Raw genomic sequence first — 27,326 nt, 5'->3', positions numbered from 1 at the left:
TTGTCATTTTGGGATTAAACATTAAGTCCTAAAATCAACATCACAGTTTTAAAAACAGACACGGCCCAGGACTTCCCATTAAATCTAATCCTAACATGATATGTGATGTCTCTCTTTCCCCATCTTTCAATCATTAGTCCTACCCCCCCCCCCCCAAATTTGGCCAGACCCTTAGTCAAAGGTTGACTATTCCTGTTTAAATGCTTTTCAAACACTTTGCTCCGTCTTTTTCTCTTATAAAGAAATCTCAGCCAGTAGATGCTCCTAGATGGCTTACTTACCTGTAACAACTTTCCATACAGTTAACTCCAACCACTTCTCACCCATTCTTGAGTGGATAGAAAACAAGATTGGCTTGAAATTGGTTGCCCCCATCTTGCCTCCATTATGACTGTTTTGACTCTCTGCCAAATGGTAGTGTCCTAATTTTGTGTGTGCCAAATGTGATAGCTAAATAATTGCCTGAACCCTTTAGCTTTGCTGTTTTCCATCAGGCGTTCAGCTGATAGAAAAAACATTTCCCAGTCACAGCGCTCCTGCAGGAACAGAATCTCTAAGTTCCTTCCTGTGCCCCCTTATCAACACTCCAAGATGTTGTGAATAATTGGAATAAAGTTAAAACAAAATAGATTGAAACATGAGAAAGCTCTGTCATGAACAAGGTTTATTTTCCTTTCCCAATTTTTTTATGTAGACCACAAATCAGGGGTGAAATCCAGCAGGTTCTGACAGGTTCTGGAGAACCACTAGCAGAAATTTTGAGCAGTTTGTAGAACTGGCAAATACCACCTCTGGCTGGTCCCAGAGTAGGGTGGGAATGGAGATTTTGCAATATCCTTCCCCCAGTTGTGGTTGGGAATGGAGATTTTGCAGTATCCTTCCCCTGCCATGCCCACCAAGCCACGCCCACAGAACCAGTAGTAAAAAAAATTGGATTTCACCACTGCCACAAATGCTAGCTTCTGCATTCCTCTGTATCTTTGTTTGGGAAGCAGTGGGAACAGGATTGGTTCCTTCATTTCTACATTATTTTACATTATTTCTCTGTTATGCCATTTCAGCCTTAATCTAAACCAGCAAGGGCAATAGAGTCATAGCAGTTTAGAGTATTGCTGTCTGTGAATTATTACAGGTAGTCCTTAACCTACGACCACAACTGAGCCTAAATTTATGTTGCTAAGCGAGACATTTAAATGAATTTTGCCCCATTTACAACCTTTCTTTCTTGCCACAGTTGTTAAGTGAATCACTGTATTATAGGATATTTACTGAAATATAGCCTAAGGAAGCAGGCATGGAATTGTTACCTTTATTTGTCTTTCAAAAAGGTGAGGCAATAAATCTCACCAAGCGTTCCATGATGTTCTTCCCACAGCTTTTTAAATAAAAATGTTTCAAATACAACAGGAATCTAGAAGCACTTCCTGTGTACTATGTTGGGCCCAACTTCAGCATATTCTTCTTTGGAAATCCACATCTCCTGAAAGGCTGAGAGAGAAGCAAGAATGGATCCTCCCATCCAGACAGAGATCTTCCTGTCAGGAGGTGCTTGGACCAGGACTTCAGTGTCTTTGGGAGCCATGCGAATCAGCTCCTTAGTCAAGCGATCTGAAATCCCAGGAAAGAGACTGGAACCACCAGAAAGAAGGATGTTGGCGTACAGAGTGGTCCTTAAGTCAATGTCACATTTCATGATGGTATTGAATAAGAGTTTATCGATTCCTGGTGCTTCCATGCCAATGTTAGATGGGCGAAAGAGGGTCTCTGGGCAGCGGAACAATTGATTATGGATTTTAATAATCTGACCATCAGGCAATTTCCATGTTTTCTCTATTGCAGTAGGTTGTTTAGCCATTTCTTCTTCAGGGTTTAAGCACACATAACACAAGGCCTCCTTGATGATCCTTACAATTTCCCTTTCAGCTGTGCTCACTAAGGCAATGCCACTTTCTCTCAGGATTCTCATTAAATAATCTGTAAGATCCCGGCCCGCCAGGTCAAGTCGGAGAACAGCATGAGGCAAGCAGTAGCCTTCAAAGATTGGGACAGTGTGTGTGACCCCATCCCCAGAATCCATCACACAGCCTGTCGTGAGACCCGCAGCGTAGAGGGCTAACACAGCCTGAATGGCCACGTAGAGGGCTGGGACTTCAAATTTTTCAAAGAGCAACCTCGTCATTTGTTCACGATTGGATAATGGGTTAAGTGGTGCCTCGGTGATCAGTGCGGGCCTTGTGCTGGAGTTTAATCTCAGTTCATTCTCATAAGTATGCTTCCAGATTTTCTCCATGTCTGGCCAGGAAGTGACAATGCCATGTTCTACTGGATATCTGTTGGATAAAAATGAGAATTAGACATTAACTTCCAACATATTGTCAGATGTAAAAGCATCTAGGTCAGGGGTGTCAAATTCACGTCATGTGACATATCGTGACTTTTCCCCCCCCTTCGCTAAACTGGGGTGGGCGTGGCCAGCGCGTGACGCATCCGGCCTGCAGGCCGCAGGTTTGACACCCCTGATCTGGGGAATGTACTGGATTGCTTAATTAATATCAATATAGCTTGTGCTATCTACGTACAAACATGCACATATCTAAAAACAACTTGAACAGGGACAGACAAAGTTCTAAAAATTCACAAAGGATGTGTTTCCATGTCAAATCTCTGTTCTAAATAACTTTTGTTTTCATCAACCCCAGTTTATAATCTTAGAATGCTTCTTCTGTGGAAGACTTGATACTGTAGTTGTTTAACATTAGTTACACTCTGTTTATATTTTTCTTAGATGCTTATTCCTCATTTCCTTCTATAGAAGTTTGGGGTGATGTGTGTATAGTCGTTTCTTTTCTATCTGAATTCTCATAACTTTGTCAGATAAACTGGGCTGAGAAGTAATGATTGGCCAGAGTCATCCAAGGTGCTTCCTTGGTTAACTGGAGAATGGAACCTGGAGCTCTTTGTCATTTATCAGCGTTCTAATTCCGTGGTGAAATCCAATTTTTTTTTATTACCGATTCTGTGGGCGTGGCTTGGTGGGTGTGGTGTTGCTTGGTGGGCATGATTTGGTGGGCGTGGCAGGGGGGGAGGATACTGCAAAATCTCCTTTCCCACCCCACTCTGGGGCCAGCCAGAGGTGGTATTTGCCGGTTCTCTGAACTACTCAAAATTTCCACTACTGGTTCTCAAGAACCTGTCAGAACCTGCTGGATTTTACCTCTGTTTTAATTACTATTCCTAAGGTTTTTCAAGTTGTAGCAGACTAAGGGTTGAGCAACACATTAAATCTTTATGGAATACATATTCATGGAATGTTAATAATCTTTGTGGGGTGAAGTTGCTCCTAGTAGAAAAAGGCCCTGCACTTACATTTTACATATAGAAACTGAAAACAAATTATAGTTATTTTCAATTGATTTTCTTTTATGCATTACAAGGGTAGAAAATTCTACATGAATTCAATTGCTGTAGATCAGAAATGGGCAAGGTGCATATTTAAATATTATTTACTTTGATACACAGCATGGTCAATGATAGAGAAAGATGGAAATTCATTCAGCTCAGTGACATTTGGAGACTATTTGTTGTCCATTCCTAGAGGATCATGATTAGCCTATTATGAAAAGGTTTTAAATTCTTCCTTTGGTCCACTACCTGATACAATCTCTCTTTCTGTCTTTCTGCACTCTCTCTGTGTGTATAGATAATCAAATTTCCAGACCTAATTTGGCAGACAAAATCATTTATTTGGCTTTACACACACATACACACAAACACTCCTCTATGGACATTTTGTCTTCAGTTCTGAATCTTTTGCAAACTAGGCCATTTAAATAAATGAATTGACTTGGTAATTTATTCATACCATATATTTTTTATTATAGTTCCCAGTTAGCAGAGTTAAACCATGTTTATGCTTAATTAAGCACTGTACAATGCTCTAACTGAACCTCAACTTTTTACATAAGATTTAACAGCAAGCTGTTTAACCCCAAGCTGGTCTTTATTTTTAACATTGGTATGTTAATACAAAATCATAATAAAGAAACATGACAGTTGTTAAATTAAATAAGGGGGGAAATGGCCATCATAGTTTGGATAATCTAGAGAGTATCAGCAAAGATAGTAGAAAAGGAAGCAATCTTTGACTTGAAAAATTAAATAATTCAATATGATGTACGCCAGTAAGTAAATCTCTCCTCCTATTTTGAGAAGTGATTAAAATCTGAGGAAAGTCATCTTCTGTTTACAAACATGTTTATGTCTCCTTCATCTAGTGCTCTCAAGAAAAAACACCAATAAAGAAATGGCTTGCCATTGTCTTCTTTCAAGATGTTTTCCCTTAACCTGTTCTGGTTTTGATATTAATTCTGGCATTTCTTGATGATTTTTCCATCCACAGATTGAGTAGTTGTGACCCTGTCATGTAGTATAGTAGAAAATCAGGGTTTTCTTCTTGTGGGTAGAGAAGAATCTCTGATAGCCTACACTGCCCTCCAAAAACCAGCAAAGGTACCTCTAGTTCCTTTTAATAGCACCTGGACAATATATACCTTTCCAGACAATGAACTCCAACCAGCAGTACATCCAACCAGCATGACCAATCTGAAAGACTACCAATTGCTGCCAATTATGGAGTTAATATCTAATTACATGGATCAAAGCCAGAACTCACTGTCAATCATCACAGAATGCATTAGTCCATCAAATTAACATTCTATTGTTCAGAATAGCCCTTTTCCATTGTAGTACTACAGACGTCGTTGACTTGGCCTAAAATTATGTTCATGTAAATTAATCTTCTCTTACATCATTATTTCAACCTTTAATTCCTAGGATTCCTTGTTCTGAAGTCACTCCCTCCCCTGAGTAAACAGTTTTAACATGATTTTCAGACCAGCTAATTTTTACTTATCCCCCTATGGTTTACATTCCCCAGTGTTTGCTAAAGCACCTGAGGGAGAGGATCCCTCTCTTGGCTTGTGCTTCATCTCCAATGTAGAAATCCTTCTGGCCAGCACCGAGCATTACAGACTTGGCCTTGGCGCGGCCTATCAAGTTGGTAAAGATGACACGTGGTTCCTTATCTCCAGCAACACCAGCCTTGAGCAGGCCTGAGCCATTGTCTAAAACTATAGCTGGTGGTAGCTCACCCATCCCTTGTTGATGGTTCCTGTTCCTGCACAGAGCATGTGACCCTCAGTGGGCTTGTCTTATATTGGGGAAAGATTAAGGCTAACAATCTCTCCAGACAGGTGTTGCTCAGGCTATTATGACCTTCATGTTGCTATGATACCTTCTGAGCAAAGCTTTGTAAGGCCTTGAATAGATATTTGGATAAGACAGGATGAATACAGTGATTCTGTTTTCTCTGCATTCCTCAGTGAAGTCTGTTTCATGGTTCAAGAACTGTCCTGTTGTGGTTAGTTTTTTCTTTTCAGGGGACATGTAATTTAAATTTGACCAAAGGCACAGACACATAACACAAGCTGACACTTCCCATTCCAACCATTCCAATTTCTCACTAGGGTGACTTAAGCATGAAGCACCAGGGCAGATAATTTTTTAATGGGGAGATGTCCTTCTTTTACCCAAAAGATGGTTGGGGAAGAACAGGATATCCCTTTTCCCCAGGACTAAAGTTTTTGATACTGAGCCCAAGATATTGTGGAGTGTGTAGGGCTGATGCGAGCCTAATATTGGCTAAGAATGGTTTTTATTTTAATAATTGAAGTGAGATAAGTACTTGGGGAGGGATGAATCTAGGAGGTTTATGTATAGAAATTAGCCAATATTTGTAAACAGATCAACCAACTAACAGAGATAATGGAACAGAAAAAGGAAAAATATTTAAATGAGCCAACCTGCACTAAAAAAAGATAAAATGCATCAATACTGCTGCCTTCATTTGGGAGCGTCAGCAGGCTATAGTCAAAAGAGCTAAAACAGCTGCAACAGTACTATGGAAGTTCTGTCTGCCTTTAAAATGCTTTGCTTGTGTAGGAAGTTAGCACCCACCCCTTTCCTGGAAGAGTGAAATATTTTAGGAAATATGAAAAAGGCAGAATATTATATTTCCCTGGATGAGAAATATGAGAAGCATATTTTACAGACAAAGCAGCTCCCACCTTCCTGCCCCCCACCCTTTGTCAATGGGCCATTAAGGCCTGGGCCAGTCTATTCTACATAACAAAGATCTGCCTCCTTCAGACAGAGCCATAGTAGGAATTGCCAAAGATAGGATTAGCCCTCTACACAATAGCAGCAGAAACTCACCACATGTGACCTGGGAAGCACATGTGACCATCAGCCAGCAAGACCCCTGTAGGAAGTTAGCACCCACCCTTTTCCTGGAAGAGTGAAATATTTTAGGAAATATGAAAAAGGCAGAATATTATATTTCCCTGGATGAGAAATATGAGAAGCATATTTTGCAGACAAATCAGCTCCCACCTTCCTGCCCCCCACCCTTTGTCAATGGGCCATTAAGGCCTGGGCCAGTCTATTCTACATAACAAAGATCTGCCTCCTTCAGGCAGAGCCATAGTAGGAATTGCCAATGATAGGATTAGCCCTCTACACAATAGCAGCAGAAACTCACCACATGTGACCTGGGAAGCACATGTGACCATCAGCCAGCAAGGCCCCCACCCCCTGGGAGTCTGACAACCAATCAGGATACTCTTTCGGGGCCCCAAGAAATGCAGAGCCAGAGAGAGCATAAAAACCCGTGGACTCGCTGTATTCCTCCCCTTTTCTGTTCAGGAACTCAAGCTATGTGATCCTGTCTTCCATTAAACCATCTTTCCAAGCAGTCTCCATGTTTCCAGTGTCTGTTTTCCCCACTTGGAGCAGAACCTAGAAGGATGTTTCTTCCAACACCCCCATCCCCTGGGAGTCTGACAACCAATCAGGATACTCTTTTGGGGCCCCAAGAAATGCAGAGCCAGAGAGAGCATAAAAACCCGAGGATTTACTGTATCTGCCCCTTTTCTGTTCAGGAACTCAAGCCATGTGATCCTGTCCACCATTAAACCATCTTTCCAAGCAGTCTCCATGTTTCCAGTGTCTGTTTTCCCCACTTGGAGCAGAACCTAGAAGGATGTTTCTTCCAACACTTGTAAAGACAGATATAGCTTTAATCATATGGTCAAAGCCGCCATCTTGGCTTTTTGGGACATGATATCTGGCCTTCCTCTTCCAATTCTCTCAGGCTTCTGGCAGAGAACCTGGATCCTAAGCCTAGTTGGGAAGCTGCCCTCACAGAATTGCTGCTTTCAGGAATTGCAGCCCCAGCATTGCTAAGGATAACAAAAAAATAATTTGAGCTTGGATCTCACCCACCACTTGCTTCTCATTGGAATAGGACTCTATATTTAATAAAATATTTACCGTAGTTGACAGCCAGGTTGCTAGATCTGTGGCACCTTCTTTGTAAGCACTTTATTTTTCCGGGAAGCAGATATTTTTCATTATGCCAATAATCATCTCCCCAATAAATTTGGGGAGCAAAAGAAATAAACCTGCTTCTCTAGCCTGGGGGTCCTTCAGTTTTGCATTGAGGTGACAATTCCCAACAGCCAATTGTTATGGGTTTCAGGTTTTGCTGAAAAAGACTTCAAAATACAGCTTTCTTGATCTACAGTCTTGATTCAAGGATTTTTGTGTCTTGAAACAAAGACCTCTTAAGATCTGATTAAAAAGGGTATGGTCTACTTTGATTGAAGGTCAATTGGTCAAATAGGTTTGCTGATATAACATACCCACAAAAGAATTCTGCTGGGTTTTTATTTGGCTTTTGGAGAAAGACAATGGCAAGAGAATGACATGGAGAATGTTTAAGAAGCATAGAGTCTGGGCAGGGATTGGGGAAGTGGGCAAAACTATCTTCTCTTCCTGGAAAAAGTACTTTGATGGGCTATTCCCCCTCCAGGCCTAGGGCAGCAATATGTTAATACAGCAAATTCCTCATTCTATATTTAGACTATATAGCTCCATATAAACAGGTTACAGAAGTGTCTTCACTCAAACAATCTTCTTCCAGTTTGAAAGACAAAGAAGTGTAATGATCTTTCCATTTGAAAGGCAAAGAATGGTAAGCAAGCACTAACATGCCCGAAACATTTTACCACTTAAAAGTGGGGAAATAGGTATGTAAAAATACTTTTTTTTCCTACTTGGGACCCATCAATCACTTCGCAATGACTCATTGGAATCCTTTATATTACACCAGGAAGGAGAAAGCTGTAGCGGTCCAAATTTTTGGAATTATAGCTCTGTCTATCTCAGCCAACATAGACAATCGTAAGGGAAATCTGGAACTCATCAGTTCCCCATCCCAAATGTAATCAGAAGCAAACCCCACTGAAGCCAATGGGATTTACTCCCACATAAGTAGCCTTAGCATCAAATCGCCTTTTAGCCCAGAGTGTTTCTGGGAGGTTGATTCTTGTAGTGAGCTTATAGTTCAGTATGCCACATGCCCCAAGAAAACAATTATAATTGCACAACAAAATAATTTGATAACAAATAAGCATGTCACTGAATCCTAATGAATATCATGTGTCATCTTTTAAGTCTCAGTTCAGTCATGGGGAATTGCAACATCTTTCATGTTGGCACAACATTTTTTTCTTCTTTCTAACACTAACACCAGAACAATTAGACAAAAGCACAGTTTTTTCCGCCCAATGCCATCACTCTGCTTAACAACTAATTCCCACAACACTGTCAAAGAATTTACTAAGACTGTATTACCATTATTCTTCTCTTCCTTACTAGTATCTATCTCTTCCCACTTATTACTATAACCGTGTTGCTTGTATCTTTCAATGTATATTGTTTTTATTTGTTTCCTAGTACGATTTGATAGCCTATTTGTAACCTTGACTATCACTAACTGTTGTATCTTTTTATTCTCGATGAATGTATTTTATTCTCCTTATGTACACTGAGAGCATGTACACCAAAGACAAATTCCTTGTGTACCCAATCACACTTGGCCAATAAAGAATTCTATTCTATTCTATTCTATTCTATTCTATTCTATTCTATTCTATTCTATTCTATTCTATTCTATTCTATTCTATTCTATTCTATTCTATTCTATGAAACAATGGAAATTGAGGCTATGCTTTCAGCCAAATGTGGCACAAGGTTTCCACTCCCACAAGTTTGAAGAGGGAGAGGAACACCTGCCACAACAGCTATTGTGTTTGTGTAATGGTGCTATTTACTTTGATGAAACAGGTACTTTGTGATAGTTACAGATAATTAAAGTGCTCTATTTATTAGGAAACTAACTTCACCACAGAAAGAAGAGGGAAACATCTGGGCAAGTTATGTTGTGTAGATATTATTTTAACATTCAGATGACCTCACCTGGAATTGAGTGGAAATAAGGATGAAATGGTAATTATATACCTTCCTTGAAAGAAAGGATAGCATGGAAAAAGAATCTACATCCATCAAATTCAATGCTTGTTTCTTGCTCACCCCTGAAATCCCACTGTGTTCAATTTGGCATTTACGCCCACCTAGGTGTACTTATAATGTTCTTTTCTAAAATTAATTATATAGGGTCTTATAGAATATAATGATCCTACCAATTTTAATTTATTTTTATACTTTTTAAATTCTCAACAATTGCTTCAAGGAGTGACAGAATAACAGTTAATCCCTTCTTTTTATCAAGTCATAAGTAATTGAGTTTTTAAGAAAAGAAAATGAGGATAATTTAACAATTATTTTTGTAAGTATAAATGTTAACTGTTCTATAGTTGTGAATATATGTACCTCAGGGTTGAATTGTGATATCTTTGCTGCTCTTTGAGCTGGGTTGCTTGCAGACATTTCACTACCCGATTAGGTATCATTATCCTATAAATGTGTAGCAGCAATACTTGATAGAGGAAGTCTTCATTTGGGGCCGCAATATTTATATTTTAGTTATATTTTTTTTGTGAATAAATATTTGGTTCCACTGTTGAATGATGCTGTATTCAAATTCTGCTCGAGGAGGAATTAGCAGAGTAAAAGTAAAGGCATAAGGAAAATAATTTCAAGGCGTTGGGCATAGCGGTTTCCGTAGTGTAGTGGTTATCACGTTCGCCTAACACGCGAAAGGTCCCCGGTTCGAAACCGGGCGGAAACATATTTTAATTTCCAAAACTACTTTTATTTAGACATAAGTTACTTCTTCAAAGTTTTTTTTAAATGTATTTTATTTATAATGGACAGAAAATGCTTAAAAATGGACTTTCCCTCAAACAATTTGTGGCAATAAATTTGCTTTTAATACATTTTTTTACACATGCTCCCAATGTCTAGGAACAACTTTTTAAAAAAATAATAGTTTTTAAAAAAACCGTGCATCTCAACGTTTTAATATTGCAACCGTGCAGCTTTGAAATAACTGTTTATTACTTTTGTTTCCGACTTGGAGGCGCAAAAGTAAGAGTAATGGTTTTATGTAGCTAATGGCTAATGCGCGTTCCTTTGTCTAGATCAGTGTTTCTCAACCTTGGTAGCTTGAAGATGGGTGGACTTCAACTCCCAGAATCCCCCAGCCAGCAGTGCTGGCTGGGGGATTCTGGGAGTTGAAGTCTACCCATCTTCAAGCTACCAAGGTTGAGAAACACTGATCTAGATGCACTACAGACATTCCAATAAATCCTAATATACTTAATTTCCACTTTAACCAGATGACAAATAGCTCTCGCTCCATCCGTCTCTACAAAGTCACTCGCACCCCCTCTCCCTAAAAATTAATAATTTATGGCGCTAGGCATCATGGGAAATGTAGTTTAGGCTGTGGAGAAACGCCCATTTTTCCCCCACAACGACGTCATTAAGCCCCGCCCCGATTCCAACCGCAGCCATCGCCATTCTTTCCTGGCTGGAATTGGCTCGGCGAACGGAAGTGAGCCTTGAAACGCCACCAACCAAGGAGGCGGACTCAACAACGCGTCATCGCAAAATGGCGCCCTGAGCGGAAGAGGCTTCCGCTCTCGAGTTGCCACCCCTGCCAGGTGTGTTTGCCCAGTAATTCTGAAGGGAGGGAGGGAGAGAGTAAAGGAGAAGCGGGCTAGGACGGAACCATTGGGGCTGGATGGCTGGGGGGTGGGGGTGGGGAGAAGGATGGAGAAGGGACACCCCGGGCTTGCTGGAGAGAAATCCGAAGGACCGAGGAGAAGAAGTGGGTGGGAGGCAAGCCCAGCTGGCGGGCGTGTGTGACAGGAGAGAGCCGGCATTTGGGGAGGTCAGATTTGGAAGCTCTTCCCCCTCCCACCTCTCAGCCAGATCCTTAGGCAAAAGGGAAAGCTGAAAAGATGCTGATGCCAGTTTGTGTTCTGCTCTTACAGGAGATGCCACTCTGCAATATTGCCCCAAAACTCCCCCCCCCACACACAGTGTATTTGCTTGTTATTAGAGGGCTCCATGCATCTTGCACAGGGAGTAACCCCTTAACAGCCTTATTAGGGTGAGGAAGGGCGACTGAGCCCAAATCACCCAGTGAGTTTCTCTAATGGAAGTTGGGGGTCTCCCTTGAATCTGGGTCTCTCCAGTCCTGGTCCAACTTGCCACTCCGTGTAGATGGATTAGATAAATAACACACCCCTTACTCATCCTGCTTCTTCCCCATCTGTCAGCTAGGATTGCGCATCACGTTTTTTTTGTAGTATTTCATTTGTGTAGTTTTAGTCTTTTTAATATTGTAAACCACCCAGAGTTATCTTGGGGTAAGATTGGGCGGCCAATAAATGTAATAAATAAAGAGGCTATTAAGAACACGGAAAAGTAAAGGTGTCTTTGGGGGATTGCAGATGGATCCCTGTGCCTACTGGCACTCCAAATCCTATTCTGCCCTTTGTATCTGGATCCCTACATAAAGGCATTGAGCAGTAAGATATAAATACCCTTTGCATAAAATGGGAAGAGTCTCAGTTGAGCTTTGCAACTGAAATACGCCTTTTAAGTTTGGCTTCTTGAATTTATTCTGCCAAATATACTTTGCATGGGGTTGTGGGGAAAACCTGCTCGGATGATGCAGGAAATCTGATAGGGCACCCATCCGATTCAGCCTCTGGTTGACAAACCGAAAGAGAGTCCAGTTTTCAAAATCTCTCATTATATCCTAAAATAGTGTTTAACCTCCTTTCTTTTTGATGTGATTTAAATTTGCTTCTTTTGGAAAGGGAATGCTCATATTTTCTAGAACATCTTTTCCCAGCAAATGTATTTTTGTGAACTGTAGCACCTGTGGGGAGGTTGTATTTGGCAAATGAAATAGTTTTAGTTTTGTCTGAGCATTTTGCTTGTTTTCATAATAATTAGATTCTGTTGTCTAAATAATACAAAAATAGTAGACAGAGACAAATCTTTGAATGGGTTTGTGTTGTTTCTTTTATTCTGCTGAAACTACCGTAGGAACCCTGATGCTTATATATTTGTTTTTCTTCTCAGGCCAAAGGGAAGATACTGTGCACCATTACGCAAAATGCAGTGTTCCCATCACTGTGAGCATCTACTGGAAAGTCTGAACAGGCAGCGTGAAGTGGGCTTCCTTTGTGACTGCACCATCATTATTGGTGAATTCCAGTTCAAAGCTCATCGAAATGTTCTTGCATCTTTTAGCGAGTACTTTTGGGCTATTTACAGGGATACTTCAGAGAGTAATATATTTCTGGATCAGAATCAAGTGAAGGTTGATGGATTTCAGAAACTTTTGGAATTCATATACACAGGAAATTTAAACCTTGATAGGTATGGCTGGATATTTATTTAGTGTTAAAGGAAATACTAGACAGAGAACTAAACAGAATGTTCTCGCTTAAGATAAAAATTACAATGTAAGTTAAGATGTCACAGAAATAAAGCAGGCAGGAACAGAAGAAGAAACTAATATATGCAAGGTGATGTGCAATGTCATATGACGATTAGTTTAATCCAATTTGCAAGCTCCTCATTTCATAGTACAAAATCCTCTGTTATATGAGTGGTGTACTTTAAAAAAAATCAGTATTAAGCAAGGAATGGGGGGGGGAAATGCCTTTCGGTTGAAGTGTCATAACAAGCAACAGCTTAACAGATTGTATGACAGCAGCTTGTTACAAGGAATTAGAACTGATACCGCTTGCTATGTATTGAGATTTTATATTTATAGCCTGTCTTTGTACAGGAATTCAAGAAGCCAACAATAGTATTTGCTCCTCTTACTTGTCCCCACGAGAACCACCATGTAATAATAATATATAACAACAACAACAACAACAACAGTATTATTAACATGTAACAGTGATACCCATTGTCATCGGGGCACTTGGTACCATGTCCAAGAATTTTATAACATACATCAGCACATTGCAGCTTCCTGCAATAACACCAGCGGAACTGCAAAAATCTGTGCTACTTGGAACATCGTACATCTTAAGAAGGTACTTGGTTGATACCTAGGATGCTGGCAGCAACCTGTATCAACTGTTAGCACCAGTCAATGGTATTTGTGATACATTTTTGAATGTTCAGGTGACTGAGTTTCATATTTAATGAACAAAATAATAATAATTAATAATAATTAATAATAATAATAATAGCAACCTTTATTGTCATTGTACATGTGAGGATGTCTGAAGTCACCTGATGATTTTCCATGACTGAGGATAGAGAGAACTTGAATCTCCCCACTTCTAGTCCAAATACTTGAACCACTACATTCCTCTGCCTCTCACAGAGGTGACTAAAGGAATAATTCAGTTAGTATCACTTGGTGATATATAAAAATTGTTGGCAATTATTTTCTATTCAACATTTTTGTTGGCTAAACCGACTTCAACATTTTCAAGCTTAGAATTTGCCCAGTGGTCTATCTAAGCATTGGCTCTCATGTCTTAATATTTACCATATTTTTAGGTGGCAGTACTTCTGTTGTGACATGCTCCATGTCAGCTAACATCCAAGTATCAGATTTGGTCAATAACAGTATTAGACTACATAGTTCAGGTGAACTGATTGGTAAAATGGGATTATAAAAGCAGTGACATCACTTTTATGGCTGATGCTTATTTTTGTGATTTAATGGCCATTTCAAAAGAGGAAAAGGGAGCATATTATAAGTCTTATTTCTGATCTAGATTTTTAAAGTCTTGTTAAAAACTGTATCTGTTTTCTCAATTTAATACTCGTGCATTTTTAAGACCCTCGGTTTTCTTCATGTATATTTTTCTTGCAGTTGGAATGTTAAAGAAATTCACCAGGCTGCCGACTATCTTAAAGTGGAGGAAGTAGTCACTAAATGTAAAATTAAAATGGAAGATTTTGCTTTTATTGCTAATCCTTCTTCTACAGAAACTTCTAGTATCACTGGGAATATTGCATTGAACCAACAGACTTGCCTGCTAACACTTCGTGACTACAATAACCAGGAGAAATCAGAAGCCCCTTCAGTGGATATAGCTCAATCTCCAGTCTTAACAGGAGCCCTGGAAAAAAAACCTGTTCAACCCAAAAAACGAAAAAAAGCCTTCAGTTCCCCCAAACACCCACCGAGCAAGCCAGTACAATATCCAGGTGATGTTGCAGAAAACTCTGCCATGGAGATGTTTTTAGACGCAAATAAATTGGCCACCGAGATAACAGAACAAGCTGCCCAAGGTGGTGATAATTCTGAACTACAACTTACCCCTGTGGTGGAGAGTGAAACTTTTGCTGCTCAAGAAATCCTTGTGCAGACTATGGCCGTGAAGCCAAAACAAGGCAAACCACATCAAAATTGTGCTTTGAAAGAGCACTGCTTATCTAACATTACCAGTGACAAGAACTCCTATCAGTTGGAGAGCTCGGGAGAAGAGCTGGATCAGAAATACCCCAAGGCCAAGCCAGTGTGTAATACATGTGGGAAGATATTTTCTGAATCTAGTAGCCTGAGACGGCACATGCGGATTCACAAGGGAGTCAAACCATACGTGTGCCAGCTGTGCGACAAGGCGTTTACCCAATGCAACCAGCTGAAAACGCATGTAAGAACTCACACAGGTAGGCTATCTGTTTGGGTTTGGGGATTATATCCTGTCACAATGAGCAGGAAAGGTTACCCATCTTTCAAATAAATTCCCTTTTGCCAACTTGTGGTCAGTTATAATAATATAAGTAGAATTCAGGAATGGTCTTCATCTTCAGATGATTTTTTTTCAAGCAGGTATTCCCCTACCAAATGAAGCTAGATATATCAGTATTTCTTGCTTCTATAAGCTGCAAGGAGAGATATAATGTTTTACCATATATAGTTTGTGAGCAGAAAGTTCAGTCCTGGGCATTTTCAGAGTAGATGTATTACTTTGTCCTGATATACTGGTTTACTGATTTGTGAGCTATAGCCTTATTCTACCCTTTGTGTAATATTTGTAGCCCTTGTTTCTTGCCAAAACTATTTAGGTAGGGATATTATAAAAGTTCTTCCAAGTAAGTAAAAGAAAAGTAAAGCAATATATATATATATATGCCCACACTGCATTACTAAAACATAGTTAGACCTTCCGCAAAATCTTATTAAATAAAATGGTTTCTGCTGCACAGGTTCTGGTTGACAGTGCATACCTACTTTGATGTAAGCAGTAAGTTTGGTTTTTGCCATAATTGTAAAAACGTTAGAGAATCTTATGATTTAGATGATGAGAGAGTTGAGTGAAAGCACTGCGGTGTCACCCTTATGTCTTGCACATAAACATTTATCAGGGCAGAGCATGTGTGAGGCAAAAAGGCTTTTAAAAGGCTAATTGGCTATTTAAAAAGGCTAGAGCCTCAGTGGTGCAGTGGTTAAAGTACAGTACTACAGGTTACTTTTGCTGACTGCTGGCTGCCTGCAGTTCGGCAGTTCAAATCTCACCAGGCTCAAGGTTGACTCAGCCTTCCATCCTTCCAAGGTGGGTAAAATGAGGACCAAAATTGTTGGGGGGAAATATGCTGACTCTGTAAACCGCTTAGAGAGGGCTGTAAAAGCACTGTAAAGCGGTATATACGTGCTATTGCTATTGCTAATTCCAGAGAAGTTGGGGTGGCAACTGGGTGTTTATGGCATAACATGACATAGTGGTAGCTGAAGATTTGGGGTGGTGGAGAGCTAGTGGAAGAAGGCTGAAGAAAACCAGACTCAGATGAAGTACATATAGATGATGTTGTAAGTTGTGGGGCTCAATAAGGAGGAAACAGACAGAGGCTTCAGAGAGTGGCCTGGCAGCTCAGCTTTAAAGTAGCAGCTGAAGTTTATAGGGATTGCAGTGATATCAGAAAGATGGAGTCCAGTAATGGAACGATCAGACTTCCAAGGACATTGACTGGTGTGAGTGACCTGTCTGGTAAGTCAAGGAGAGAGCTTCCTGTTCTGCTTGGTTCTCGCAGCTAGGAAGAAGCTGTCCAGTGGGAAGAACAGTGACTAAATGCCAACTCCTGATCTGGCCCAAACAGCAGCCACAAAACCAGGTCAGGCATCAAATCAGCCAAAGTCACAGCAGCTAGCAGTAAAAGAGAGTGCTAAAATAGGAAACAGAGAGAGAGCTCTTATATTGGTCCTGCTGAACTCGCTCCCAAGCAGTTGTCCCCCGGTCTGTGATAATAACTGGCAAGGGCTGGACAAGGGAAGGGAGAGGCTAAGTGCTAAGGCAGGGAATCCCTAGGCCAGGAAACATAGGAGAGAAACAACAAGACCGAAAAGGAATACAGTAAGGTCCTTCTTCGCTCTCTGTGAACTGAAAGCATGGCAAAGAAGAGTTCAGTTTTTCACAGTCAGTGTTTTGGGAAGACACCCAAGGTCACGTTGTTTGGCTAGAAAGACATGCCAGATGCTAACTGGATAAATGCCCAGAATCTAAAACCGAAAGCTGAAGACAGCTAGGAGAAAGGAGAGGTGAGAAAAGTCATTTTTCTTAGGTATCACGTTGGCTGTAAACCAGTAAGTAACCAGTAAGCTTGAATGAATTAATTAAATTTTTCCGCCCCAGAAAAGGACTCTTCTAGTAATCCTTCAGACTGATCATTGTAAAAGAAAACCGACAACAGGTTTTTTTTCTCCTTTTCTGGCAGTGTTTTAAAAATGTTTGCGATGGAAGTTGTAGTGTGTGGCTCCTATGCATAGTATTTAAAATCTTAATAAGTAACAGTGTAAGGTTGTCACCATTCTTTTCATTGGTTTGTTGTGTGTGTGTGTGAGGATTATGTGATAATTAAGTCGTATCTTTCTACACGGTATTTTTGTCCATGCAATCTTCTAGAACTAACAAATACCTATGTTGGTCTGAATCGTCTCTGCAGTGTACAGGGTGCAACTTTGTGTTTTAATTTTTGATGGTCAATGTTTTAAACCTTCTAGTTGTTTTGTACTGTTATTTATGACATTGTAAGCCACAAAGAGTTGCTTGCTTAGTGAGATGGGTGGCATATAAACGTAATGAATACATAAATAAACTTGGAATGTCAAATTTGACTTGATAAACTATTGCAAAACCATGAAAGGAACACAGACACCGCTACCTATGTCTTCCTTCCCGTTAAATGTGTAATCATTCCAAGACTCAGTGGAGTAAACAGCATCTGAAAATGTTCAAGCCTTAATTAAGCAGAAAGACAATACTAGAACTCCTGAACATTTGCTAAGGGGTTGATTTGTGGCAAAACGTTTTCCAGCTTTACATGGGCGGTTACGGCTAATTTATTCTGGATAATCAGGAAAAACCTCTCTCCGTTGCATCGATTACTGGCAATAGATTGAAGTGCTGTTAAGCTGGAATAAAGAGCTTCGTCAGCCAAGGAGATGGACCTCCCCTAGGGTCCAAATGATGTCACCAGATGGGGTCCTGCCCACTCTCTGAAATTCAGCCATATCTCCTTGTCTCTGTCCATAATTCCTTTTTGTCCAGAACGGGGGGGGAGGGGGGGGGAATCCTTTAGAACAGGAGTCTCCAACCTTGGCAACTTTACAACTTGTGGATTTCAACTCCCAGAATTCCTCAGCCAGCGCATGCACATTCTGGGAGTTGAAGTCCACAAGTCATAAAGTTGCCAAGGTTGGAGACCCCTACTTTAGAAGGCATGGCTAAAGTAATTCCCTTTAATTCCCTTTGCAGGTGAAAAGCCATACAAATGCGATCTCTGTGACAAAGGTTTTGTTCAGAAATGCCAGCTTGTTTTCCATAGCCGAATGCATCACGGAGAGGAGAAACCGTACAAGTGTGACGCCTGCAATCTGCAATTTGCAACTTCGAGTAATCTAAAGATTCACGCCAGGTGAGTGAATAATGAGCATCATCTGAAACTTGGCTAAAGATGATGTTGTTTGCTGAAAAGCCACCGGGGCACTGATAGTAGGTTTTACTTTTGTACCTTAGGAAACACAGTGGAGAGAAGCCATATGTCTGTGATCGGTGTGGGCAGCGATTTGCACAAGCAAGCACGTTGACTTACCATGTGCGACGACACACGGGAGAAAAGCCTTATGTCTGTGACACCTGTGGGAAAACGTTTGCCGTTTCAAGTTCACTCATCACTCACTCAAGAAAGCATACAGGTGATCCTGAAATAAAATGAATTAGGGAGGCCTTACTGGGTTGGTGTAGCTATAAAAAGGGAACTTTCGAAAGGCAAAACATGGACTCATGTGTCTTTTGCCCTCAGTAGGAAACAGACTAAACAGACTATAACAGTTTAAACAATAACAATAACAGACTAAAAAGTTTGGAGAACCAGCATCTGATTAAGACTGTTCTATATATCAAAGGGACTATGCTGCCTATATTAGAGTGTAGGTGAAAGGCAGCATTTTCTGATAACTTATCCCATATTTTCTCTGCAGGAGAGAAACCTTATATATGTGGCATTTGTGGCAAAAGCTTCATTTCTTCAGGAGAACTTAACAAACACTTCCGGTCTCATACAGGTAAAATCTGAAGCAAATCTATTACTTATGCATGAAATCTTGCCAGGCTCAAGGTTGACCCAGCCTTCCATCCTTTCTAAGGTAGGTAAATTGAGGACCCAGTTTGTGGGGGCAATAAGCTGACTTTGTATAATATATACAAAAGTATGAAGGCTATTGCTTAACGCACTGTAAGCCGCCCTGAGTCTCCGGAGAAGGGCGGCATATGAATCATTTTTTTTTAAAAAAAAATGTTGCTTAATGCTATACTACTGCTCATTTGCTAATTGAAGGGTGATTTCACCACCACCCCTTCCTGTTGAAATATCTATATAGTGAGTCTGACTAGAAATTTTGCTTTAAGGGGAAAGACCATTTATCTGTGAGCTGTGTGGAAACTCCTATACAGATATCAAGAACCTAAAGAAACACAAATTGAAAGTTCATTCGGGTAAGTGCTGACTTTAATACCTAATGCTTACGTAGCCTAAATCAGGGGTCTCCAACCTTGGCAACTTTAAGACATGTGGACTTCAACTCCCAGAGTTCCTCAGCCAGCTTTTGCCACAAGTCTGAAAGTTGCCAAGGTTGGAGACCCCTGGCCTAGTTCAAAGGCATTTTACTTAGTCTCTGTTCAAAGCAGAGAAATCTGTGCCTCAGTCCTCTAAGCTAACAAAGTGAAATGCTGGATTTTTTGTAGCAACGTCCTGACATTCTCTGTTGCTAATCTATCCCTGCATAAAATATTGAAAGAAACTAAGAAAACAAACTGGAACCAGGAAAGGATAAATGGGCAGGAAAATATAGGAATGTTGCATTCACGTTTCCAGTACTGCTTTTCTTCAGTTGAAATGATTCCCCTTCCCTCTGTACTGTTTGTTTTGATAGGTTAATCATTTAGCTTTTTTTTTTTTATGCAGGGCTGAATCTCATGTAACTTGTAAAAACTAATTTCATGTCTTTTATTGTTCTTACAATAAAATTCATTATTCCAGTGCTGTGTTTTATATTACAATCAAATACTTGAAAGATTTATGGTGATATCTGTGTCAGACATGTTCCACCTACCCACCCCTCAGCTACAGTATGGGTGCTTGGGTAGCTTTCTGGGTGTTGTGGTGGTGGGTGCAGAAGACAATACGATTGTGTAGTTTTTAGGTATAGGCATTTGAAGGCTTAATATATCTGCAAAGACGTGATTAGTTTTCAGGTATACTGCTTTAACATTCTTCATCTTCCTGCCACCTCTTTGCAATTTTTTTTCTTGAAACTGAGGATCATAGTCATCAGTGGATAGACCTTTATGACCTTGTGGCTGGAATCCTTAAAAATAAAATGTGAATTTCAAACTCTAGTTTTATTGGAAATTAACAGTGCATTGCCTTAAATCAGGGGTCCCCCAACCTCTAGGCTGCAGCGCATTACCGGGCCTTGGCTCATTTGGAACTGGACTGTGGGCAAGCGTGCACAACTCTATTTGTACGACAGGTGCGTGTGTCCACCCTTTGTGCAAATGGGGCTGCACACGTCCTCACCAGCCACTCGCGTGTAACCATTCCCTCTCCTCCCCTTCCCCCCTGCTGGTCCACAAAACCGGAAAGGTTGGAGATCGTTGCCCAAAATAGGCATATGAGGTGGAAAGTATTAATTTATTTCTAAGGGAAAATTATACTACTCTAACAGATTGGCTATTCTGATGAAGGTCCAGAAGAGCCTTTCCTCAGTAGCACTTTTTTTAAAAAAAGAGACAGTGTGCCTCAGTGGTTAAAGTCTTAGATGGACACAGACTGTGTTCGGTTCTGGTGCTAAGCCACAGAAACTGACTGGGTGGTTTGGAACCATTTGCTCTCTCAGCTCAACCTCTCCCATAGGCTGTGAGGAAAACCAGAAGAAGAAGCACTGTGGTGTGCTGCCTTGATCTTCTGAATGAAGGATAAGATATAACTCTAAAAAATAAATAATATGTTGCAGTCCAATTCCCGTTAGTGCCAGTGGCTATGCTAGCTAAATATTATGGGGGTGGGGGGTGGGGAGGAAGGGTTGATTGGGAAAGAAAGGGAAACAACTTTTTCAAATATTCTTATAAATCTAGAAGCTAATTGCTGTGTTCGGCGTTGGCTAGATGTTGGTTGTTACCTATAAAGCCCTATGTATCACATCTGCCCATCCCGCTCATCCAGGCAGGGAAAATATGCCAGGAACCCCTTCAGTCAGAGAATTTCTGCCACTGTCCCTGCTGTGTGGCACATCTTGCCCTCAGAGGTATGGAAAGCCCCCCAATCTCTTGGCTTTCCGCAGAGGGGTCAAAACCTAGCTGTGTAGCCTTGCCATGAGAACCCTTCCCCTCGCCTATATTAACAACTCTTTAGTCTCCCCATTTTTGATCTATCTCTTGCAGCTTTATAGTGCTGTTTTACATTTTTAAATTTTTAATCTTAAATTATTTGATTGAAATGTTTTAAGAATAGAATAGAATAGAAAAGAATAGAATAGAATAGAATAGAATAGAATAGAATAGAATAGAATAGAATAGAATAGAATAGAATAGAATAGAATAGAATAGAATAGAATAGAATTCTTTATTGGCCAAGTGTGATTGGACACACAAGGAATTTGTCTTTGGTGCATATGCTCTCAGTGTACGTAAAGAAAAAATAAAATATATTCATCAAGAATCATAAGATACAGCACTTACTGATAGTCAAGGTTACTAAAAAGGTATCAAATCGTACTAGGAAACAAATAAAAACAATATAAATTGAAAGATACAAGCAACATGGTTATAGTAATAAGTGGGAAGAGATAGTTACTAGTAAGGAAGAGAAGAATAATGGTAATACAGTCTTAGTAAATTAAATATTATTGTATTGATTATATTGTACACTGGCCAGAGTTCCTCTATGTGGGAGATGGGACAATGTGTGTGTGTGTGTGTGTGTGTGTGTGTGTGTGTGTAAATAGAAATATAAAATAAATAAAATTTAATGTTCCTCGTATGCCATGTTACATGGTATATTAGTAAATAGGTCTTTATTTTCAAGAGTAATTCTTCCGTTTTGTTTTGACATTTCAGATTCCGAGTACCCATTGGATTCCATCACACTTGACCCTTCTTCCTTCAGCGAGCAAGATTCAATTCCAAGTGAGAAAAGCCTTTTGCTGGAATCTGCTGATGTGAAGCCTTCAGACCTATTGCCTCTGCCCATTGGAACAGAGGATCATCAGATATTGCTGCCTGTCACGGATGGTCAGTCTTCCCCATCTGACACACTTCTGAGATCTTCCATCACGGGATATTCAGAACCTCAGTTTATTTTCCTCCAACAATTGTACTGACAACTGTTGAGTGGTGAAAACTATAGAAATCCAAGCGTCTCTGATCAAAAGGAGCTGTGGGTGAGCTAGATTTCATCTCAGTTTCCACTATGGACTTTGGGTGATGCATCTTTGCTTTGAATTCAGCTTTTTCTCTAATATTTTGTTACTCTAGGACAAAGATTATGTATTTTCACCTGAAAGAATCAAGATGATTGCATTTTCTAGGAGATAAAAAAAATCTTTTGTTTTTCTTCAACATCTGCCTTAAGAACCCTAAACCATTTAACACGGGGAAGACCCTTCAGTGTTCATGCAGAAACTAAGTCAAGGTATTCAAGCTAAAAACATTGAACTGAAATTAGTGTCTTTTTTAAACCCTAAATGACTTAGCTTTTGAAATAAACAAACCCAACAATAATTGAAAGCAACTTTGAAAACAGCCAATATAGATGCGGCAGCTGCCCAATATGTTCCACGGAGTGTTACAGATACAACTGGATGCCATTGGACAAAAGATGGGGAGAGTTGTGACATTTCCAAGATGTCAACTTTTCTGTCATGGAAAATTAGGATCTTGGGACAGAGGAGGCTATCTGAAGAAGATGCCAGGTGTCCAGGAGCAGAGATAAATCTGAATGAGAGATTAAGTCATTGGATATAGGAAGCTGCAATGATATTTGCTATGTAGGCCACAGAATGAATTTCTTATCTAAACAGAAATTTGCAAAGTTACCTATATCAGTGAAATAGCCTGATAAGTTATTATCAGTGATTGTGCTATATCAGTGATGGCGAAACTTTCACACGGAAACATCCTGTGTGCATGCACACGCTCGTCAGGGCCACGCTCCAGAAAAGCTAAACTTTCGGAGTCTAGTGCACATGCGCGCCTGATGATCAGTTGGGCAGCGTGCATGCTCAGGCCAGTTTTCAGCACTGCTGCGCGTGTGAAGGACAGCTGATCATCACGCTCACATGTGCGCCAGAAACCCGAAAGACAAACAGGCAAGGCCACGCGTGCCGGGTCACATGGCTTTGCCTGCCATAGGTTCATCATTAGGGTGCTATATGTTGGCTCCATTGATAGATAATAATATAATTATGATGTCCTTGAAGTTAGATTTCAGGTCTTGGGGATAAAATTCAAAGCTAGAATCATCCAAAGTAATTTTTTTCTGACTTGCTACCTATTCTATACAGATTCGGCTAGTCCAATTATTTGGTCCCAGAACTTTTGTTTCCGGTTTCAGATATCCCTGGCTTGAAAAAAAATTGGAATGGCTTGGTTACAGATTTAAGAAAAGCTCTACTGGTTTATCAGTCATCTCACAAAAGTTAGTAGCTTTCTGAGAAGATTGTTAGCTTGATCTGTCATGTTAGTTGTAGAAAAAGAATTTTATTTCCTCCACGGCTATCAGAAAAATGAAGGGGCTGAAGAAGAAATACTGACATTCCATCTTTTCTCTGGCAAACTATCTGATCACTTCTCTACTCATCTAGTTTTAAATTCTGAGTGGTTCATGCATACCAAATCAGTTTCTAAATACATAGCTGACTTCTGATCTATCCTTTCTAATGGATTATAACATCTTGTGCAACAGAAGCTGACCTGTACAATATCCACACCAGAGGTGGGTTTCAGCAGGTTCTGACCAGTTCTGGAGAACTGGTAGCGGAAATTTTTAGTAGTTCGGAGAACCGGTAGTAAAAATTCTGACTGGCCCCACCCCCATCTATTCTCTGCCTCCCAACTCCCAGCTGATCAGGAGGAAATGGGGATTTTGCAGTAACCTTCCCTGCCACGCCCACCAAGCCACACCCACCAATCCATGCCACACCCACCAAGCCACAACTACAGAACCAGTAGTAAAAAATTTTGAAACCCACCACTGATCCACACTGACCATTTCTACGCTGCTAAAGGCATGTTGGGTTCTTTTTTTTCTTGAAAAGCAATTCCCTTCCAGTTGAAATTCAAGGCAAGCTCTAGATGTGGTTCCTTCTCTAGAAGAGTAAAAAAAATGACAAGTCTTTTTTTTTTTTTAGCTCTTGATGTCTTCGTGGTAGTTATGTTTTTCATTTAGTAATTCCAAGTGTTTCTATGAGGAGGTGCCAAGTGGCTTACTATTTTTTTCAATCACTCCTTGCCAAAAATATATATCTTTTAAGGAGCTCTGCATTGTAAAGGAATTAACCTGCTAGTTTCAGCCAAAGATTCAGTTTATCTAGAATTCTGTCTTCATGTTTTGACTAGGAGGCGTCCTTAAGGAATTGCTGATAAGGACATGTTTTTAAAAACATGTCTGTTTGTGCTGTTAAGTTGACCTTAAACAGCATGTGAACTTAAACATATGGTGAAGTTATGCTCAAACTCCTAAGAAACAAAAAAAGAAAAAGCTAGCTGTACTATTTCACTCCCTTTTCTTATTCTTCTTTGTAGACCTTAGGAAATACAAGCCAGGAATATTGAAAGAGGTGGAGAAATATTTGAGTAGGATTCCATTCTTTTACAAATTTATCCAATGCAGCAAAAGCAAATTCACTGTGTCGTAAGAAAAAGTACAATTATTAAATGTATAGCAGTTTTAGCACTAATGCAACCTGTACCGTCTCTCTGACAACTATACCAAATTCAAATTCTGGTTCGGGTAAGATTTGTAGTACCCACTCAGATAGGCTTACATAGGTGTATGGTATTTATGTGCAAAACTAAATATAATCCAGTAACTAGGAAACCAATTCAGACAGAATGAACTGTATTCCTTACATTGCATAATGTAAAACGAAGCAATGTATTGTGCATTTTGCCCTCCAAAATGGAAAGAGGAAAGAGGTCTTTAAAAGGTGTCCCAATTATTGAATCTGGGAGTTTGTAGAACTGTATGCAAAGGGCAAACATTGCCATTGGATGTGATTGTGCAGACATTTTGGACCAGGAAAAAGAGAAGAGTTTAAAAGGCATCTCCATGCATTTTTCAGGACCAGGAGAGCTAGAGACTCAGTAATTCTGATTTTAGGAACTATGTTCCTAGCCTGATGTGTTGCTTGGTAAATCCAGCCTGAATAATAATCTGTTTCTGAATCGACAAAAACTAAAAAGAGGATTTTGCCCTTATTAGCAGCAGCCAAATTGCTGTTCTAACAAAGTGGCTTTGGAACCTATTTCCTTCCCCTCCCCCCCCCCTCAAGGACATAATTAGCATTGTTAGCCTACATTTAGGAGTTATAGTTTAGGGAAGAGGAAAAGGAGAGTTATCTCTATGAAGCTTAGCAACCACTTTTTACTTTTGTGAAGATGGAGAGAATCTGGTTGTTTACTTCTGATACTTTCCTGATACATTCAAATCAGACTTTTGTGGTATAATCTTGCTTAGTGCTGGTGATACTAAGCTTCTGTTAGCACAAAAAAAAAATCTAAAACATGTAGGAAGATAAGTTTTGGATATATTTCTTTATAATACATTATAAACTACCTTCTGGAGAAAACAGTTTAATACAGGTATTTCAGATGAAGAGGATTTGGGTCACTCTTGAATACCGTTTCAGAATTTCCAAAAATCTTGTCCCTGGGGTTTTTATTGGACTGTATTCGACTATTTAATATTTATAAATATTTTTTTTTTCCTTTCTACGGTTTGTGGTTTGTACACGAAGCAGTTTTTTTAAAAGGCCATTTTTATCTTATACACTACTTAGGCTCTGGAAGAGCTGAAAATTATTGGAGCAATAACTGAATATACAACCTTTTTTTAAATTCCCAGTCTCAAGATTCTACTGTGATAGTGGGAAAACTTGGACTGTTGAGCGATAACTTATCTTTCTCACAAATCACGGTTTCTGCTGGTATTAAAGTACTAGCTGTGAGAATTTGCTGGGTGCTGTAGGGATTGTGTCACAAAGAGGGGTATGCTACATTTTGCGTCCCCCTCTAGCTTGGGGGCGGGGGGGGGGGAGATAGAAGGAAGAGCCAACTGCATTTTGGATTTAAATTACCGTATTTTTCGGAGTATAAGATGTACCTTTTCCCCCCAAAAAAGAGGGTGAAAATCTGGGTGCGTCTTATACTCCGAATGTAGCCCTGCCCAGCTTCTCAAATGAAGGTTTCAGAGACTGAAAAAAGCATCAGAAACGAAGCTTCAGAAAAAAAGCCCCCAAGCAGAGCTTCAGAAAAGAAGCCCCCAAACAAAGCTTCAGAGGCTTTTTTCCTGAACCTCTGTTTCGGAGGCTTTCAGAGGCAGGAAAAAAAGTTTTTTCTGAAACTGAGTTTCAGAAGCACAAAAAAAAAGCAAGGCGCAAAGCTCACAACCAAGGTGTCAGCGCTGGGAAATGTTATTTGAGATAACGTCGGAACCTGACACAAGGAACCTGTTGCTAAAATTCACCTCTGGGAACAGTTGATTGGGGGTATTCCAGGAGGCCAATCTACCTGTCAATCAGCTTTTTTCTTATTTTCCTCCCCAAAAACTAAGGTGCGTCTTATACTCTGAAAAATACGGTAACCTTCTGGTTGATGACCAGTTGTTTGGTCTGATTCACCAGCCATTAAACAGAGGTTTTAATGCTGATATGGAACGCTGCCTTCATGAAGACAGGGGATGTCCTTCATCCTTATGTTGAGCTCTTGGCTGAGAATGTTACTATGTTAGAATGTTACACATGAGAGTTGCACGATTGTGGGCATTCTGAAGAGTTTTGTGACTTCTCCCCCCCCCCCCCCCAGTTTAAATTATTTCTGAAATATTTTTCTCATGTATTTGCAGATCTTTTTTGTTCATGGGTAAATGTGTGTGTAGCTGACTTCCTGTTTTTTGTACATCCCTCTGAGGCTACCCGTGCAGAGGTTGCAATATTTTAATGTTAGATTTGAATAAACTGGTTTTGTAACACTTCTGGGCTCTACTCTTCTATTGTTGCTTGGGATACAAAGGGACACAAAAGAGATTTAAAAAGGCTTCATTCCAGAATGATCAATGACCTAAGCATGAAACAAACCAAGGATTTTAGGATAATCGAGTGGTCTGAAATCCACTTGAGAGTTCAATTCATATAAAAAACATATTGATGATTGTTACAACATACACACTCGCAAACACAAAAGCTACAGAAT

At 40.0% G+C, this 27,326-nt stretch overlaps 2 protein-coding genes and 1 non-coding gene across 5 annotated transcripts; 2 read left to right on the top strand and 1 right to left on the bottom strand.

Moving 5' to 3' along the window:
* Positions 1 to 1,378: 1,378 nt before the first annotated feature.
* Positions 1,379 to 8,207, bottom strand: ACTRT3 (actin related protein T3). 3 transcript variants are annotated; one of them, XM_070946239.1, is made up of 3 exons: positions 8,193 to 8,207; positions 4,952 to 5,145; positions 1,379 to 2,330 (listed from the first exon to the last, which is right to left on the bottom strand). In XM_070946239.1, exons 1-3 carry the CDS (start codon positions 8,205 to 8,207, stop codon positions 1,412 to 1,414), a joined length of 1,128 nt encoding a protein of 375 aa, XP_070802340.1. In that variant the 3' UTR covers positions 1,379 to 1,411. The 3 variants fall into 3 exon arrangements, with proteins under 3 accessions (XP_070802340.1, XP_070802341.1, XP_070802343.1); XM_070946240.1 differs by lacking the exon at positions 8,193 to 8,207 and having other exon boundaries at positions 4,952 to 5,154; XM_070946242.1 differs by lacking the exon at positions 8,193 to 8,207 and having other exon boundaries at positions 1,379 to 2,319; positions 5,019 to 5,040.
* Positions 8,208 to 10,077: 1,870 nt separating this feature from the next.
* On the top strand, positions 10,078 to 10,150 carry TRNAV-AAC (transfer RNA valine (anticodon AAC)). Its single transcript has one exon. It is a non-coding gene; the product is annotated as a tRNA-Val (tRNA).
* An 825-nt stretch (positions 10,151 to 10,975) lies between these two features.
* MYNN (myoneurin) lies at positions 10,976 to 27,105 on the top strand. The gene is made up of 8 exons (XM_070946471.1): positions 10,976 to 11,027; positions 12,463 to 12,762; positions 14,228 to 15,030; positions 18,114 to 18,273; positions 18,375 to 18,553; positions 18,839 to 18,922; positions 19,266 to 19,352; positions 21,975 to 27,105. The coding sequence occupies exons 2-8, from the start codon at positions 12,497 to 12,499 to the stop codon at positions 22,235 to 22,237; spliced, it is 1,842 nt and encodes a 613-aa protein (XP_070802572.1). The 5' UTR covers positions 10,976 to 11,027; positions 12,463 to 12,496; the 3' UTR covers positions 22,238 to 27,105.
* The last annotated feature ends 221 nt before the right edge of the window (positions 27,106 to 27,326 follow it).

The sequence above is a fragment of the Pituophis catenifer genome, unplaced genomic scaffold (assembly GCF_029215685.1).
Source record: "Pituophis catenifer annectens isolate HBS135680 unplaced genomic scaffold, rPitCat1.0.hap2 SCAF_6, whole genome shotgun sequence".
In the NCBI taxonomy this organism is placed as follows: Eukaryota; Metazoa; Chordata; class Lepidosauria; order Squamata; family Colubridae; genus Pituophis; species Pituophis catenifer.
The sequence above is the reverse complement of the archived record's forward strand: the minus strand, read 5'-3'. Positions and strand labels throughout refer to the sequence as shown.

Bases quoted from the DNA above. Each gene is read 5' to 3' on its own strand.
- ACTRT3 (XM_070946239.1), bottom strand. The intron at 2,331-4,951 runs GTGCTTTAGCAA...TTTATCCAACAG, and splicing joins AGAGGGATCCTCTCCCTCAG to ATATCCAGTAGAACATGGCA.
- MYNN (XM_070946471.1), top strand. From the start codon at position 12,497: ATGCAGTGTTCCCATCACTGTGAGCATCTACTGGAAAGTCTGAACAGG. The intron at 18,274-18,374 runs GTGAGTGAATAA...TTTGTACCTTAG, and splicing joins AATCTAAAGATTCACGCCAG to GAAACACAGTGGAGAGAAGC. The intron at 19,353-21,974 runs GTAAGTGCTGAC...TTGACATTTCAG, and splicing joins CAAATTGAAAGTTCATTCGG to ATTCCGAGTACCCATTGGAT.